Genomic DNA, 15250 nt, shown 5'->3' with positions numbered 1-15250 from the left:
ACTTCAACGTTTTTCCTTTCTTTTCTTTTTATTTTTTTGTTGAATATCGTTAATTATTTATGTTCCGTTTCTTTCTTTATCATATACTTAAATAACTGTATATATATATAAAGCTGTAGATGTTTCTACAATCCTTTTCCTCTTTCCTTTTTATTCCGTTTTCTTATTCCGCTTTTACTTCCAAAATAATCTTGCAAAAAAAAAAAAAAAAAAATTTATTTTATCCCATTTCTTATTACTTTACACCAACTACTAAAATTAAATAAAAAATCCAAACCTAAGATTCAAACAAAAAGAAAGAAAAAAAAAAAAAAAAAAAAAAAAATGGTTTTAAGATTCGTTCAGCAAAGTAACGTCTTGAAACAAAGGGTTTCTAACCAATTTGCTTCAAGTGCTAAAAATATACACCAACCTCATAATATCTTTAGTCCACAATCAATATATTTAGAACGTACTCCCTCCCAGGAATTACACTACTCTACTAATGCTGGTACAACAACCACTACCCCAAATAATGTTAACAGTACCGTCTTTCCTAATCCTGTAAGTGCTGCCGCTCCTACTAATCCTTTGTTTAATAATATTCATAAGCAACAACACCAGCGCTCAAACAATAATAACCGTCAAAACCATGGCTATCCAAACACTAACAACAATAATACCAATTTAAAAGTTGATCCAAATAGTCCATGGTATCACCAGGTTGTCACCTTTGATGAATGTGTTTTGACTTCATTGCAAATGTCTCGTTCCACCACAAATGTAAACTATTATTACAAGAAATACAACAAAAACAATACAAATTTCAATACCAACAATAGAAATGCTATAAATAATAGCAATTTTACAGCCCCATTGTTTTGGGATAGCATTGGTAAAGCCATGGGTTTGTATCGTATTTTGGTTGAAACTCCAGAAATGAACTCCAATAGATGTTCCATGTTGATCCACCTGTTGCATAATGGCTTAAGAGCCAACCGTAACCAATTAACTAGGATGAATAAAAAACCAGATTACGACTCCCAATCTTTCCACAAAGAAATGACCAACTATTTGTGTGATTCTTTGAGAGAAATTGCCAGTGACGTTTTGCAAAATAAAACCGGTGTTAATGAGTATGGTTGTATGCATTTGATCACTGCTTTTAAAGAATTATTATTGGAAGAAGAGGCTGTTGATATTTGGAGAAATGGGTTGAATAACCAGTTGACCCATGAATACTTCCTAAACCCAAGAGTGGTTGGTGTCATTTTACCCATTTTGTACCAACACGGTGTTTCTTTCGACGAAATATCTAAGCTATACCAAGACTCATCAAACTTAATTTCGTATTTCCATCCTAATTTAAGTGTTGGTATGATTAGAGCCTGTTTGAGTGCCGGAGAGAACATGAAAGCCTTGGAATTGTTTACCAAATTGTGCGAGGAAAGCTCAGAAAGAAAGTTTGGTTATTTAATCGAAACCCATTTATCTTTTATTGGTGAGTGCAAAGATTTGAATTTAGCTGAATCTTTTTTCATCAAAGCTTTAAACAATGAAATGCCATACAGAATTGATTTGCAAGTTTCGTATGTTAAGAAATTTATGACCAATATCTGGTACCAATTGGGCGACTTTAATAAGGTGTATGATGTTTGGTATAAATCTTCCATTCATTACGGCTCACGTGTGAATCATGGTATTTCCTCGTCCCTAAATGACACCTTTTTTGATATTTTTTTCCGCAAGTTTACTGTTTTTAACGAGGAAGGGTTTACCAACTTGCAAAATATTATTATGACTTATAATACTATAAAACCAATTGATGAACCCTTTTTCAACATCATTTTGACCAAGGCAGCTGCCCAATGGCGTGATCGTTCCATTATTGACTTTGTTAACCAATCTTACAAAGCATTTAATATTCCTAAAACAATTGTCGCCTATAGAATTTTGTTGAAAAGTTTAGGGTCTATTGACAATGTTAGCTCCAATGAGATTTTAAGTAGATGGAATGAGTTGGTTATGAAAACTGATGAGGTAGGCCAAGGGTTTATTGCTAATGCTGATTGGGCTGCCTTGAGAGATGCTTGTGTTACTTGGGCCCAAGAAAAATCAGACATTTTAATGGAAAATAATGTTGTTGCCAATAATACCAATGATAATTATAATCCTGCTGTTCAAGCTTTGAATGCTAGCGGTGCTTTTGATCAACATGCCACTTCAAATGAAGAATTGGATACTACCTCCAAGCAAAATACGGCTTTGACTTCCTCTTCTTCTGCTGCTGCTACTGCTGCTGCTGCTGCTGTTGCTCCTTCCAACAATACTGCCGCAGCAACCATTGCTGGTAGCAATGATAATAATAATGCCACTACCCCAACCAAGGAGGAAAGTATGGCCCAAATTAATGAAAGGATTATCTTGTATTTGAAAGTTGTACGTGTTTATTCCAAATACTGTCGTGATGCTCAACAATACAATAGATTAACCACTGGTGCTACTAAGAAATATAGTATTTTGGGTCCATTTTTAAGTCAAAACTACGATTGTAGTGATATTTATCTTCCACAATTTGTTAATTTAAGAGAGAATAATTGATTAGCAGCCAGATGGAGAGATTCTTTTATTGACTGAGTTTATTTTTTGCCACTAACCTTATTCTTAATATATTTTGTTTTTTGTTTTTTTTTTTTTTTAAGAATTATCATAACTTAAATTAATAATTGTTTAATGATATTCCATGAATCTTTTTTTCTACTATTCTATTTTGGTATTTTTTCTTTTTTTTTTGTCTTTAATTTTTATTTTATATAATTTTGTTTTTCCTTTTTTTTTTATCATATGGAATTTATATTCACTTATATATTACATCAAGGTTTTAATTATTCTATTTTTCTTTTTATTATTGATTATTATATTTTTTTTGTATTTTATATATAAACCGATTTTCTTATTCTTGATTGATATTAAAATATTTCCAGGTAATACACAGTGTAGTTTTGAATTGTTGCTTTTCTATACTTGTCATAGCATCTTTTGCTTACAAAAGAAATCGAGAATCCAATTTGATATCTTTGGGTGTCGTTGTCTTCACGCCTTTCGTCCCTCCTCCTTTTTTTTTTTTTTTTTTAAATATTTTTTAAATATTTTTTTCCCTTGGTGTCATTTCCAGTGGCAAAATCTGACAATAAAAGATTAATTTGAAACTTGCTTACCCGGAATGTTCGAAAGAATATTACTTTCTTGTTTGTGTGGGTGTGGTGGTGTACAGATGTAATGTCTTGGATAATATTGTGTATATTGTTTCTGCGTCAAAATACAAAGATTCATTTTCCAGTCTTTAAACTACTAAATAACTCAATCTACAACTGCCACCAAAACGTCTCAAATAAAAAGATCTTACGTTTCAAAGATTAAATCAAATGCTATTGATAAGAGGGAGAAAAAAAAAAAAAAATTGGAAATAGTAACAAAACAAATAGCTAAACGGGCTGATATGGCATTCACATCTCTTTTCAAATCAAAAAATAAGACTAAAACTGAACCAACTGAAATTAAATCATCAAAGTCTAGTACTAAAAAAAAAAATCACATCATGAGCATAGAGAAAAAAAATCAAGTAGTAAAACAAATACATCTAAATCAACATTGCCTAAAGTAATATCGACAGGATCTAGAATCAATAATGGTCCTAATAATACTACTACTTCTATTAATAACAAGTATAGTAGCAATTCCGTGACAAGAAAGTTAGGAGATAGCAATAATGACAAGAAAAATGAATCATCTGTTTCCTCTGCACAGCATCTGAATCCAAGGGATGCAGCGAGGTTAGCTGCTGAAAAAAGATTAAAAGAAACCACTGAAAAGAATACCAAAGGTGTGTTATCCAGAAAATTAGAACAAGAAAGACAAAAAACACATAGAACTATTTACAATGAATAGTTTTTTGTTTTTTGTTTTCTCTCTTACACTCGTCATCTTTCTTTCCCTTCCTTATATATAAACGTATATAATTATAATCCGAATTTATGAGTTTCCTGTGTTTCATGTTTAATCAACCCCTTATGTAATTTATCTTGTAAAATCTGAATCGCCAATTCTAAATCGTCCTTCACTTTGTTTTCCAGTAACAAATATAATCTGGGCTCGTCAACCACCTTGTTTTTTTTTAATAATGATTCGCTTGTTTTATAAAATCTCCCCTTAGTTGTAATACTACAACCAGTTTCTCTTTTTATTTCCAATAACGTTTCATTTTTGGTCATTTCCCACCGAGCTAGTTGCGGTAAATCGTTAATTTGGACTTTAGCTCTATAGCTTATAACATTATTATTCATCTTGTTGTCATTAAGAACATTAGCATGAGCGTTGCTGGAAGCAACAACTGTAACATGGTTTGGGTTTTGTTCCTCTTCATATACTTTAGTTATTTCATATTCTAGCCTTTGCTGTTCTAATTCTGGATCATCTTCATCTTCATCGTTGTCGGATAACAGTAACAAAGTATCGTTACCACCCAGATACCCGCTTTTATTACGTTTAAATAATTCTTCCATATGCTCCAAGCCTTTACCGCCAAATCCCTCCAACAACCTATATTTACCATTTTTCAATCCAACAGAAAATTCATCGGCCATACTGTTCAAATTTTTTAAATGTTCTGGTTCCATTTGTGCTAACTCAGTTTCTCTCATTGATTTCTGTAAGATATAACTTGCTCTTATATCACACTCGTTATTTAACAAAAAAGTGTGTGCTACACCTCTCTTGTCTGCAGATCTTGCTGTTCTTCCCGTAGTGTGCACATATTGTGGGAATGCTTTGACTGCGTCATATATAACAACCAGTCCAACCTCTGGTACATTTAGTCCACGACTTAAAATTTCAGTACATATCAATACACTAAATTCACCAGGCTTCTTAAATTTCATCAAATTCAGTTGTCTCTCAGTAGATTGTTTTCCTGCATGGATTGCATAAATATTATCAGTCAAACTTTTGGGCAATATTTGAGGGAAATTCCTTTTTGGATTTTTTAGATTATTATACAGCAAATCACAATTGTCTTGAGAAACAACAAATATGATAATTTTTTTGCCGTTGTTAACGTCCTCGTTTATGGTAGTGGAATCATAACTTTCTAGCAAAACATTCCTTAAAACATGAAATTTTTCAAATTCGTCAGCAACCACGGTACATCTTTGTTCAATATTTTCATTAATCAAATCCTTAGAGCTAATCGTTATAGAGATGGGATCGTTCAAAAACATTCGAGTAAAATTCTTCAAGCTTTCAGGGAACGTGGCACTAAATAATACACATTGTCTATCTTTCCTGATACCTCTCATAATATTTTTAACCTGCGGCCCAAATCCCATATCAAACAACCTATCAGCTTCGTCCAGGATAACCATCGTAATACGATCTGTTCTTAGTAGTTTCCCCGAATTTAATGTACATAAATCTATAAATCTCCCAGGAGTAGCAACAATTATTTCAACCCCCCTTTTAATTTGTTTAATTTGGTCTTTCAATTCGGTGCCACCAGTACAATTCAAACATCTGATTTTATTTCCCCCCCTAGTACTAACGCTATGTTCTAAAAAAATTTGTGCCTCCTCAAAAATTTGAGCAGCTAGTTCCCTTGTTGGCGATAATATCAACCCTAGAGGGCCAGTTTCCAGTGGTGGCAATAATGGCGGCTGCTGCTCAATCTGCCTTAATAAAGGTAACAAAAATGAAATTGTTTTTCCAGATCCTGTTTTGGACACACCCAACACGTCCCTCCCACTCATGATACATGGTATTGCTTGCGCTTGGATTGGGGTGGGCTGAATAAATTTCAATTTGTTAATAATAGTATCCATAATTTCTGAACTTAATCCCAAATGTGACCATTTCACAATCGGTTTGGGTATTACTCCTGAACCGTGAACTTGAATATTATCTAAAGAAAATCTCAAATTAGAGACTTCCTCATCGCTTAATTTACCCAACTCTTCAGGTTCCATGTAAAAATTTTTAGTAAAGGGAATCAAGTCTGAAAAATTAGTGTTTAGTCTTTTAATGCGCTTACTTTTCCTTTTTTTCTTTCTTTGTTTCTGTTTTAATTTTAATTCAGAATTTGAATCTTCACCCTCATTGTCAACTGGCAACGCTATGGAATAAGAATCGTCGGATAGTAAACCTGCCTCATCGTTGAAGTTTGGTATAAATTGGTCAAAACTACTCCTTCTTTTTCTGGAATTCATTTTTTTCTCCTCTGCTTCAATATTTTTATTTAAATCATCCATAAAAACATCTAAAGGATCATTGGAATTATCAGTGTTGTCTCTCGTACCATTGGTTACGCCATAAGTCAAATCCATTATAGTATTTTCCTTGATATTAGTAGGATTGGTCCCTTCTTCCGTGTCCTCATCAGCTTGTTCGAATGTTAATTTTTTACCCTTTTTTTTTGTGGACTCCTTCGATGGAGCTGTTGTCGAGCCACTGCTCAATTTTTGACTAAATCTGCCTGAGCTCTTGCTATCAGTATTATTATTCTTGTTAATATTGGCGGAATAACCACCCGCATCTGTTAAAGAATTATTACTGGTATTAAGTTTGTTAGTATTTTCAACTTGAACATTAGTAGAAGTGGTACTTTGCATCTGTTTCGCTGCATCGTTTTGTTGTTTACGTAACTTCCATTTAGAAAGCCTTTTACGTCTTTCCTCCAATAATTTCTTCCTAGCATTCTCCTCCTTTGCTAAAGTATGTTCACTTACTTCAATATTGTTACTCATGTGGCACAAATTGTAGTTCTCTATTTTTATTTATCTCTTTTGTTAAAATTAGAGGAAAGAGTAAGCTTAAAGGTTTTTCTTTGAGAGCCAAAAGTTATTTTAAATAACTGAATTTTTATAGAGTATAACTTCCGGGTAACGTATATGTATATAATTGGATATCCATTTTTTTTTTTATGTTTTTTCTTTTTTTTTTTTTTTTTTTTTTGGTTGTTTACTTTTATTAAAGAGCTGTTTTGGCTACAATTTGTTAATGATAAATTCATTGTCAAGGGATTTATAGCGAAAAAAAAAAAAAAAAAAAAAGAGCTTACTAATGTGAATTGGACTCTTATTTATAATAAAAGTTAATTTTTAAAAGAAAGAAAAATACCCAGCACAATAAAACCAGTTGTAATATATAAAGAATGTCTATTATTCCACCAAAAGCCCCTTGGATGAGTGAGGAAGAATACAACAAATTATATGGAATTCATTCTGAAAAGGAAACCAATCCTGATAAAGAAAAAAATACTTCAAATAATGATATGGAAAAGGATGAAAATAAACCAGTAATTCCAACAAAAACATCAGGTAGGATTACAAAATCTAGAAAAAGAACAAACTATGAGTTAGAAGAAGCTAAAAGGAAAAAGGAACAAGAAAAAATGATTGAAGATCAAATCAAACAGCACGAAATTGAAATGACGGCCAAGAAAATCATTAATGTTGATCAGGTCGTCATAGACCATTATAACCAACGAACTAAAATCTCTAAAACTTCTAAGCGTCAATACTCTCCTATCATTAAGTTAAGAAATTTTAACAACGCAATCAAATACATGTTGATTGATAAATACACCAAAAGCGGTGATGTTGTTTTGGAACTAGGTTGTGGTAAAGGTGGTGATTTGAAAAAATATGCCAACTGCCATATTTCACAGTTAATTGGAATAGATATATCCAATGAATCAATTGTTGAAGCTTCTGGAAGATACGAAAGATCAAGGAGAAGCTTGGGCTACGATGTTGTTTTTATAACTGGTGATTGTTTTGGTGAGTCCTTAGGTGTGGCAGTAAACCCATTTCCAGAATGTAAGTTCCCTTGTGATGTTGTTTCCGCTCAATTTTGTTTGCATTATGCTTTTGAAACTGAGGAAAAGGCGAAAATAACAATCTCTAATATCACAAAATCATTAAAAGTTGGTGGTTATTTCTTTGCAACCATACCTGACTCAGAGTTCATAAGATATAAATTGAATAAGATGAATAAAGATATGGAGAAGCCAGCATGGGGCAATTCCATATATAAAGTTCGCTTTGAAAACAATGAGTATATTAAGAATGGTTATGAATTTACATCTCCTTATGGACAGATGTACACTTTTTATTTAAAGGACGCAATAGACAATGTTCCGGAGTACGTGATACCATTTGAAACTTTAAGAAGTTTGGCCGATGAATATGGGATGGAGTTAAAATTAAAAATGAGCTTTAGCGAATTTTTTGCAAAGGAAATTCCACAATGGTTTAAGAGGTTTTCACCAAAAATGAGGGAAGGTTTACAAAGAAGTGATGGCAAGTATGGTGTTGAAGGGGATGAAAAGGAAATAGCAGCATATTTTTATGCTGTTGTCTGTTTCCGTAAGGTACGTTAATATAACACAAGAAATTAAGTGAGTAAGCATAAATAATAATCATACATATATAAATAAACAACATAACCAATTAAAAAAAAAAAAATGGAAAAAAAGAATGTTTTATAGGGCTGTGGTAACTGTCATAGATTGAGAATTAATCAATAATGTAGGTGGTAATCCATCCAACCATAAATTCAAATCATCAACATATTCCTGGCTTGCCTTCATATCTTCATGTGTCCTTAATAATGGTAGTGGTAATGTGGAAAAAACCAAATTTGTTCTATGATTGTTTCCTGACATCTGAGTCATTAGATCATTTAAAATCAATAACTGTGCCTTACGAGGAATATTATTAAAAGAAAGCATCTTCAAATCTTGCACTAAGCTTTCATTTGATTGACACGGTGATAATTGTGGCTTGATCTTACGATTAGGAGGTGGTACTAACCCATTAGGTTGTTCTGATACAGGGATTAGGGACGGTTCATCACCAGACGCATCTTCTACAACTCTTGTCTCAGGAATTGCTTCTGAAGAGAAAACGGGTGTTAGTTTAGGAAACAAACGTTTAGGATCCCTAAACTTGTTAATAATAGAATTCACACTTCTATTTGCTGTGTTTGATCCAACAGAACTACTTAAACTCTGTACCATCAAATCAGATTCTGAGTCAGAGTAAGCTTCCTCGTTATTGTAATTATCAGAGTCAGTAGCGCTTAACTCATCAAAGTTTTTACCAGCCGCCATTTTGGCTGCATCGGTCGGCATGTTGGACGACATTGTCAATGAAACACCAAATCTTTGTAATGCGGCCACGGTGTTTGCATTGCGCAGATCCTTTTTGATTGTGTATTTCTTGTCAGTAAACGAAAATCTTCTTCCTGAAATATCACATCTTTTTCTGGCTTCACATAAATCTTTCCACCATACACTGCCGGACAAAAGCTTGTTTATTTGGTTTATAGCGATTGTATCGCCCTTAACAATAGTGTTATAAAACTTGAATTGAGACAATACTAAAACACAAATTTCAGCCTCAATTCTTAGTACATTTAATAAGTTGGTAACTCTCTTGAACTCATCAATTTTCTCATATTCATTTTCAACAAATACAATGCAACGTAAAGTATGTGTTTCTTGCCAAGCCGGGACTGTATTCAATATGGCACCTAGTTGTAGAATTAAAGTGTAAGTGTCAAAATTTGTGGTTAAAGATGAAGTTTTGCCATTTGAAATTTTAGCCGACATTTGAATCGGATATAAATCTATAAATTTTTTGGGATTAGCCGGACAATTTTCCTGTGGTATTTCCAATTCATAAAATCCCTTGGCTACTGCAATGTTACTCTCCATTAACGACAAATCTTCAATCAATTGGACCCATTGACAGACAGTAATTTTATCCTCGTTCCCGCACTCATCTGTTGGTAAATTATCAGGCAAGTCAAACAAATTCTTATCCATTGAGGGCATTGATCCGCCAGTTTCTATTAATCCTAAAACAGTAATATTTGGCTTCATACCGCCCAAGCCGGAACCCAAAAATACATTTCTTACACCCCATTGTAGCGTAGGTCCAAGTCCAATATGCACAAAGGCTTTGATTTTCAAATAATCACGAACTTTAACCCACGCTGTCTTTTGCATCGTCAATTCATTATATTTTTTTTGAAAAGTATTTGCCTTTTTAACAGTAATCACATGACCCAATATATAAAGACCACCCTTTTTCAAATTATTACAAAATTTAATTAAAGTCCAGCTTGACCTAGGGTTGTCTACTAATAATAAAATTTGCGGCCTCCAATATTTTACATTATCTTGCTTCAATAGTAGTAGATACTTTCGAACCTGATGATAGATTAAGTTTTGAGATACATCACCCCATGTTTTAGGAGGGCAAGTGTAGTGAATAAATAAAAATAATAACAGTAAAAAACAAATAATACCTACTGCAGAGATCCCATCAACAACAAACATTGCTGCAACAGACAAAATGCCGCCGGTAAATGCAGTATACCTATCAAAATAGTTGAAGCTCGGTCTAAAATTTGGTGCTGATGAAATTTCCAATAAAAAGCATGCTAAGTTCATAATAATAAAAGTCATTAAAAATGCCATGGTGATGAAGGTCGCAATTTGGTTGACATCACTAAATAGGCACAGCTGAGTCAGAAGCCAGGATAATAAAAGGGAAGTAATCGGTTTTTCACTAAATATTGTTAGTCCAGGTAATATCCTATCCTTTGAAATAGCTTCCAAGACATAGGCTGCACCCACAATACCCACAATTACGGAAAATAAAGAGGTGGCCAATTCTCCCAGTAAAATTAACACTTGGCATCCACTGATGGTTTGAATAATGGAGACGTCTAGGTGCAAAGACTTTCTTGGAACAGTAGCTCCCAAAGAAATAATAACCAAAGAATAGCAAACAAAAGTCAAAAGCAACCCCCATATAGTACCTTTTGGGATACTCTTGGATGGTTTTCTAAGTTCGCTACTCATACCTGCGCCAGCAAAAATACCGGCTGTTGCTGGGAAAAAGATCCCAAACAAGTCATTAAATTTTTCTTTTGTTGGCAATAGAGAACCAGCAGCGCCTTTTGTAAAATGGGGAAGTAGATTGCCCTTTAAAGTTTGGAAACTAAAACCAGTATACACAATACCATGTTTATCAAAAGATGGCATTAGTAATGCACTAATGGGAATGGAAAAAGTAGCCATCAACAATAACCAAAACAAGATAGTACCTGCTCTACTAACTAATTGAGAACCGACCATACAAATGGCAAAACAAACGGCTAAAAGTAAAGTAGCGTATAAAAACTCATGCCATTTTCCTGGTGTTAATATTTGATACATCACGCCATTATCAACGCCAAAATTATACATTATTGGTTCTATAATACCAACCACGTTCATACCACTATTCAATATTTGGCCCAAAAAAAAAATGAGACCAATGGATCCGCCAAATTCAGGACCTAAACACCTACTTATCATGTAATATGCACCACCGCCTCTGACAGTTCCGTTTGTACTTATCGCGCTAACAGAAAGCGTTGTTAGCATGTCTATCAAATAGGATAGTATTAAAAGGGCAAAAGTTCCTAGCACACCCATCTGGCCCAATATAAACCCAAAACGAAGAAACATTAAAATAGAAAGAACATTTAAAGCTGTAGGAACAAAGCATCCATCAAATGTACCTAATTTATCCTTTTTGGGGTTTGCTGGGTCATATTTACTTGATATTTTCCTATTGGCTGCAGAATTGGAATTTGCACTAAAGTAACTTAATGAGGGTTGTCGTTGGATAGATTGGTAGCTTTTATGGTTTTTGCTATTCTCAGATGTGGTATATTTTGAAATAGGGTTTTTTTTGTTCGGATTGAGCAAGGGGGAGGATATTATGGACGAATCATCAGAAGGCTTATGGGATCCAGGTATATTGTAAAAATTGGATGACATTGGTGAACCTGAGTATATATAGATATATATATTTCTGTTTACCGTAGTAAATATATAGAGTTGTATTGGTTGGATTAATCTGTTGTTTAAAATAGAAAATGAAAAATGAAAAAAAAAAAAAAAAAAAAAAAAAAGGAAAGGAAAAAAAAAAAGAAATGGGAAATAATAAAAAAAAAAAGGCCAAGTCCGTAGAATGTATAGAAGGATTATCGTACGATTTAAGCAATAATCGAATCGCTTTGTTCGGTAAAGTTATTCTCAAATTAAATTTTGTTGTTATTTTAACACTGTGAGTGTTTTTGTTATGTTTTTGTTTCTGTTTCTTTATCATTATAATTATCATATTTTTTTTTTATCGTAGAATAGTTTCTACCGTCTTGTATACTTTTATTGTTCTGCGCACTCTTTCAAAATGTGCCATGACGCGGTGGGGATCTATGTTAAAAAGGGTTGATAGACTAACTAGATACTTTGTTGCTTGTCTAAGCAATAACTTATATATTTCAAAATTACTACTTGACCCTTGAATAAAACACCTCTTTGTATATGATCTCTTTTCACTCATCTTTTATAACGTTTCGTTATTGTCCATTAGAAAAGTTTCATGACTTCGGAGGTTTCCTAATCTGTCCTTATTTTTGCATTGTGTATAACCTATGCTAAATATAATTCCGCATTCGTAGCAATGGAAATATCATGATTATTACTACATCACCAACCAAGTTTAAGCAAAAGCAACAACATAAATAGTACAGACAATAATCAGATTTAGAACAAATAAGAAAAATATTCCTAATGATTGATATATAGTTTTGAATAATCTTTATTATATGTAAAGACCTAAATGGAACATAAAATTAGTTACCAATAATCCGAACCCGTAATTATTAGCGGTTAGCCTGCATTATTCTGGAAACACAAACATAAATTTGCATCGGTGGTTTAGTGGTAAAATCCAACGTTGCCATCGTTGGGCCCCGGGTTCGATTCCCGGCCGATGCATTTTGAACTTTTATTTTTTGCAAATATTAACTTTTACATAAAAATAAGTTTTTTTTTTTTTTTTATTAATTATATGCATCTAATATTTTTTTTTTTTTTTAATATCGTAGTTAAAAAAAAAAAAAAAAAAAAAAAAAAAAGTAATCTTGACAAAGTAGAAATACACTAGCAATGAATGGATCTAAGATATTAGAAATCAATAGTGATGCAAGTGACTCTTTGGTATCATTGCCAATTGTAACATTTCCACCATTTAAGTTGCGTGCTTCCTTAGTTGAAAGAGATCCAGTCGTTTGGGTTCATTTGTTAGAAACTTACAACATGTATATGGCAAATTTAATCTCTAATAAGGTATGGACAAGATTGGATGAAAAAACATGGGAACAATTATGTTTATTTTTAAGAAGTTATTTACATGAATTATCTAGTGAAAAAGGACAGTTATTGAGTTTAGGCCATAATGTTGATGTTAGTAAAAATTTGGAAATGTTACACAACTGGTGTTTCAAATTAATTCAAGCCGTTGGTAGCATTTTCAAATTACAAATGAATGCATCAACTTTATGGGATTTTATTCGAATTTATGCCGAAAAATCACCAATCACCGTTCGTAAAATTATTAGTGGCAGTAATGAACGCACCAATAACAAGATTGATTACAGTTATATGATCCATAATCATATTGAATATTTAGTTGGTAGTGGAAAGTTTGACCGTTTTGACTTAAAAACATTGGAAAATTTGGTAGACAATGAAAATATTAATAAAATTCAAAAGTTTCAAGGGAAAAAAGATTTTGAAACCCAGAGTGTAAGTAAATTTGGTGGAAAGTCTATAAGGGAAAGGAAAAACAAAAAACAATTTCGCAATAATAATAATAGTAGTAGTAGTAGTACTAAAGTTACTGATTTTGTTGATAAATTTAGTTCTATTAGATGGATTGAGATTTTGGAAGAATTATATGCAGATGGCAAAGGTGTTCATGCGGCCATGGCAAAAAAATTATGTGTTCTCACTCTATTGAATTGTTCAATACCGAGAATATCATCAATAGCCACTGAATTGGGGATTAACAGCTTGGTTGCCTTAAAGTTGTATCCATTATTTGGTTCCATTTTGTGGGGAGGTTATTATTCGGGGAAATATTTCAAAACACTTGAACGACGTTTGCCATTTTTAAAAGTGTCCATATCAACAAAAGATGATGGTTCTGATAAGATTAAAGACGAAGATATTAAAGCTGTGCATGATGTTTTCCCTGATCTTCCTGAAGCACATCTTATATCTTTGTTGAGGCAATATGGCACCGTGGAACTTGTAATAAATAAAATTTTTGAAAATCCAGAATTGCAAATGCCAAGCACCGAGAGTAGTAGTAGTGGCGGTGGTGGTAGTAGTAGTATAGAAACAAGACCTGGATCTGATAAGCTTGTGGAGAAGAAAGCAGTTGGTGATTTTAAAACACCATTGAAAATAACTGATAAAATCAAATCAAAAAAATCAAGTCATCTGCCCAGTTCTACTGTGGCAGCAGTTCCAGATGCAGTTCGTAATAAAACCTTAACTGCAGCATTACGTTTATTGTATGAGGCTGATGAAGATGAAATGGATGATACCTACGATGATGCTCAAAGAACAGATTTTAACACGAAAAACAGCAATAACGGTAATGATAAGCGTGACTCAAAATATAACAAGATTGAAGAATACTTGTGGGTTTTATTAAAACAGGATGCTGGACTATTTGAAAGAAAGGGGCGTAAATCAGCAAAGCGTAAGGACATGAAATCTGTAACTGGTTGGTCCGATGAGCAGATTGAAGGCTGGGCTAGAATGATTCAACGTAGTCCTTTAAGAGCACAATTATTGGAAGAAAAATTTATGTTTGTAAATCCAAACAAGGTTTCAAGAAATGATGAGGGAAAGGAAGCAGAGAAAGAAAAAGAAAAAGAAGAAGAAGAAGAAGAAGAAGAAGAAGAGAGTAATAGTAGTGCTAAAACTCATAAAAACCACGGTGGTAATAAATCTAAAAATGTTGGATTTAGTAAAAGACAATATGCCAAGAATGAAAAGAATAAAAGTTCCAAGGCTAACCACAATAGAAAAATGGGTCATGATAAAAAGATGGCTCGTGGTTTTATGTGAGCTTTTTTTTTTTTTTTTTTTTTTTTTTTTTTAATATATATTTACATACTAATTTCCAGCAGTTTTTACCCTGCATTAGCAGAAATTATCATCATATAATAACTACAAGTAAAAACGTATATGACTATACATATCATGTTTTAATAGTTCATTAATGTACATAAATACATACTGAGATTTAACATTACACAAAAGTAATTACAACATTATTGTTACTGTTGTTGTTGATAATAA

At 32.8% G+C, this 15250-nt stretch overlaps 6 protein-coding genes and 1 non-coding gene across 7 annotated transcripts; 5 read left to right on the top strand and 2 right to left on the bottom strand.

Annotated features, from left to right (window-relative positions):
- Positions 1–324: 324 nt before the first annotated feature.
- On the top strand, positions 325–2580 carry SCDLUD_001025 (uncharacterized protein; the record flags this gene model as incomplete). Its single annotated transcript, XM_046079997.1, has 1 exon — positions 325–2580. The coding sequence occupies one exon, from the start codon at positions 325–327 to the stop codon at positions 2578–2580; it is 2256 nt and encodes a 751-aa protein (XP_045937319.1).
- A 142-nt stretch (positions 2581–2722) lies between these two features.
- Positions 2723–3181, top strand: SCDLUD_001024 (uncharacterized protein; the record flags this gene model as incomplete). The annotated part of the gene is made up of 1 exon (XM_046076957.1): positions 2723–3181. The coding sequence occupies one exon, from the start codon at positions 2723–2725 to the stop codon at positions 3179–3181; it is 459 nt and encodes a 152-aa protein (XP_045937318.1).
- An 817-nt stretch (positions 3182–3998) lies between these two features.
- Positions 3999–6773, bottom strand: PRP5 (DEAD-box RNA helicase PRP5; the record flags this gene model as incomplete). Its single annotated transcript, XM_046079996.1, has 1 exon — positions 3999–6773. One exon carries the CDS (start codon positions 6771–6773, stop codon positions 3999–4001), a length of 2775 nt encoding a protein of 924 aa, XP_045937317.1.
- Positions 6774–7180: 407 nt separating this feature from the next.
- ABD1 (mRNA (guanine-N7)-methyltransferase) lies at positions 7181–8410 on the top strand (the record flags this gene model as incomplete). Its single annotated transcript, XM_046079995.1, has 1 exon — positions 7181–8410. One exon carries the CDS (start codon positions 7181–7183, stop codon positions 8408–8410), a length of 1230 nt encoding a protein of 409 aa, XP_045937316.1.
- A 102-nt stretch (positions 8411–8512) lies between these two features.
- VHC1 (Vhc1p) lies at positions 8513–11869 on the bottom strand (the record flags this gene model as incomplete). Its single annotated transcript, XM_046079994.1, has 1 exon — positions 8513–11869. One exon carries the CDS (start codon positions 11867–11869, stop codon positions 8513–8515), a length of 3357 nt encoding a protein of 1118 aa, XP_045937315.1.
- A 931-nt stretch (positions 11870–12800) lies between these two features.
- On the top strand, positions 12801–12871 carry SCDLUD_001020. The gene has a single exon. It is a non-coding gene; the product is annotated as a tRNA-Gly (tRNA).
- A 171-nt stretch (positions 12872–13042) lies between these two features.
- CUE3 (Cue3p) lies at positions 13043–15016 on the top strand (the record flags this gene model as incomplete). The annotated part of the gene is made up of 1 exon (XM_046079993.1): positions 13043–15016. The coding sequence occupies one exon, from the start codon at positions 13043–13045 to the stop codon at positions 15014–15016; it is 1974 nt and encodes a 657-aa protein (XP_045937314.1).
- Positions 15017–15250: the final 234 nt, after the last annotated feature.

Source organism: Saccharomycodes ludwigii, chromosome I (genome assembly GCF_020623625.1).
Source record: "Saccharomycodes ludwigii strain NBRC 1722 chromosome I, whole genome shotgun sequence".
NCBI classification, from domain to species: Eukaryota; Fungi; Ascomycota; class Saccharomycetes; order Saccharomycodales; family Saccharomycodaceae; genus Saccharomycodes; species Saccharomycodes ludwigii.
The sequence above is the reverse complement of the archived record's forward strand: the minus strand, read 5'-3'. Positions and strand labels throughout refer to the sequence as shown.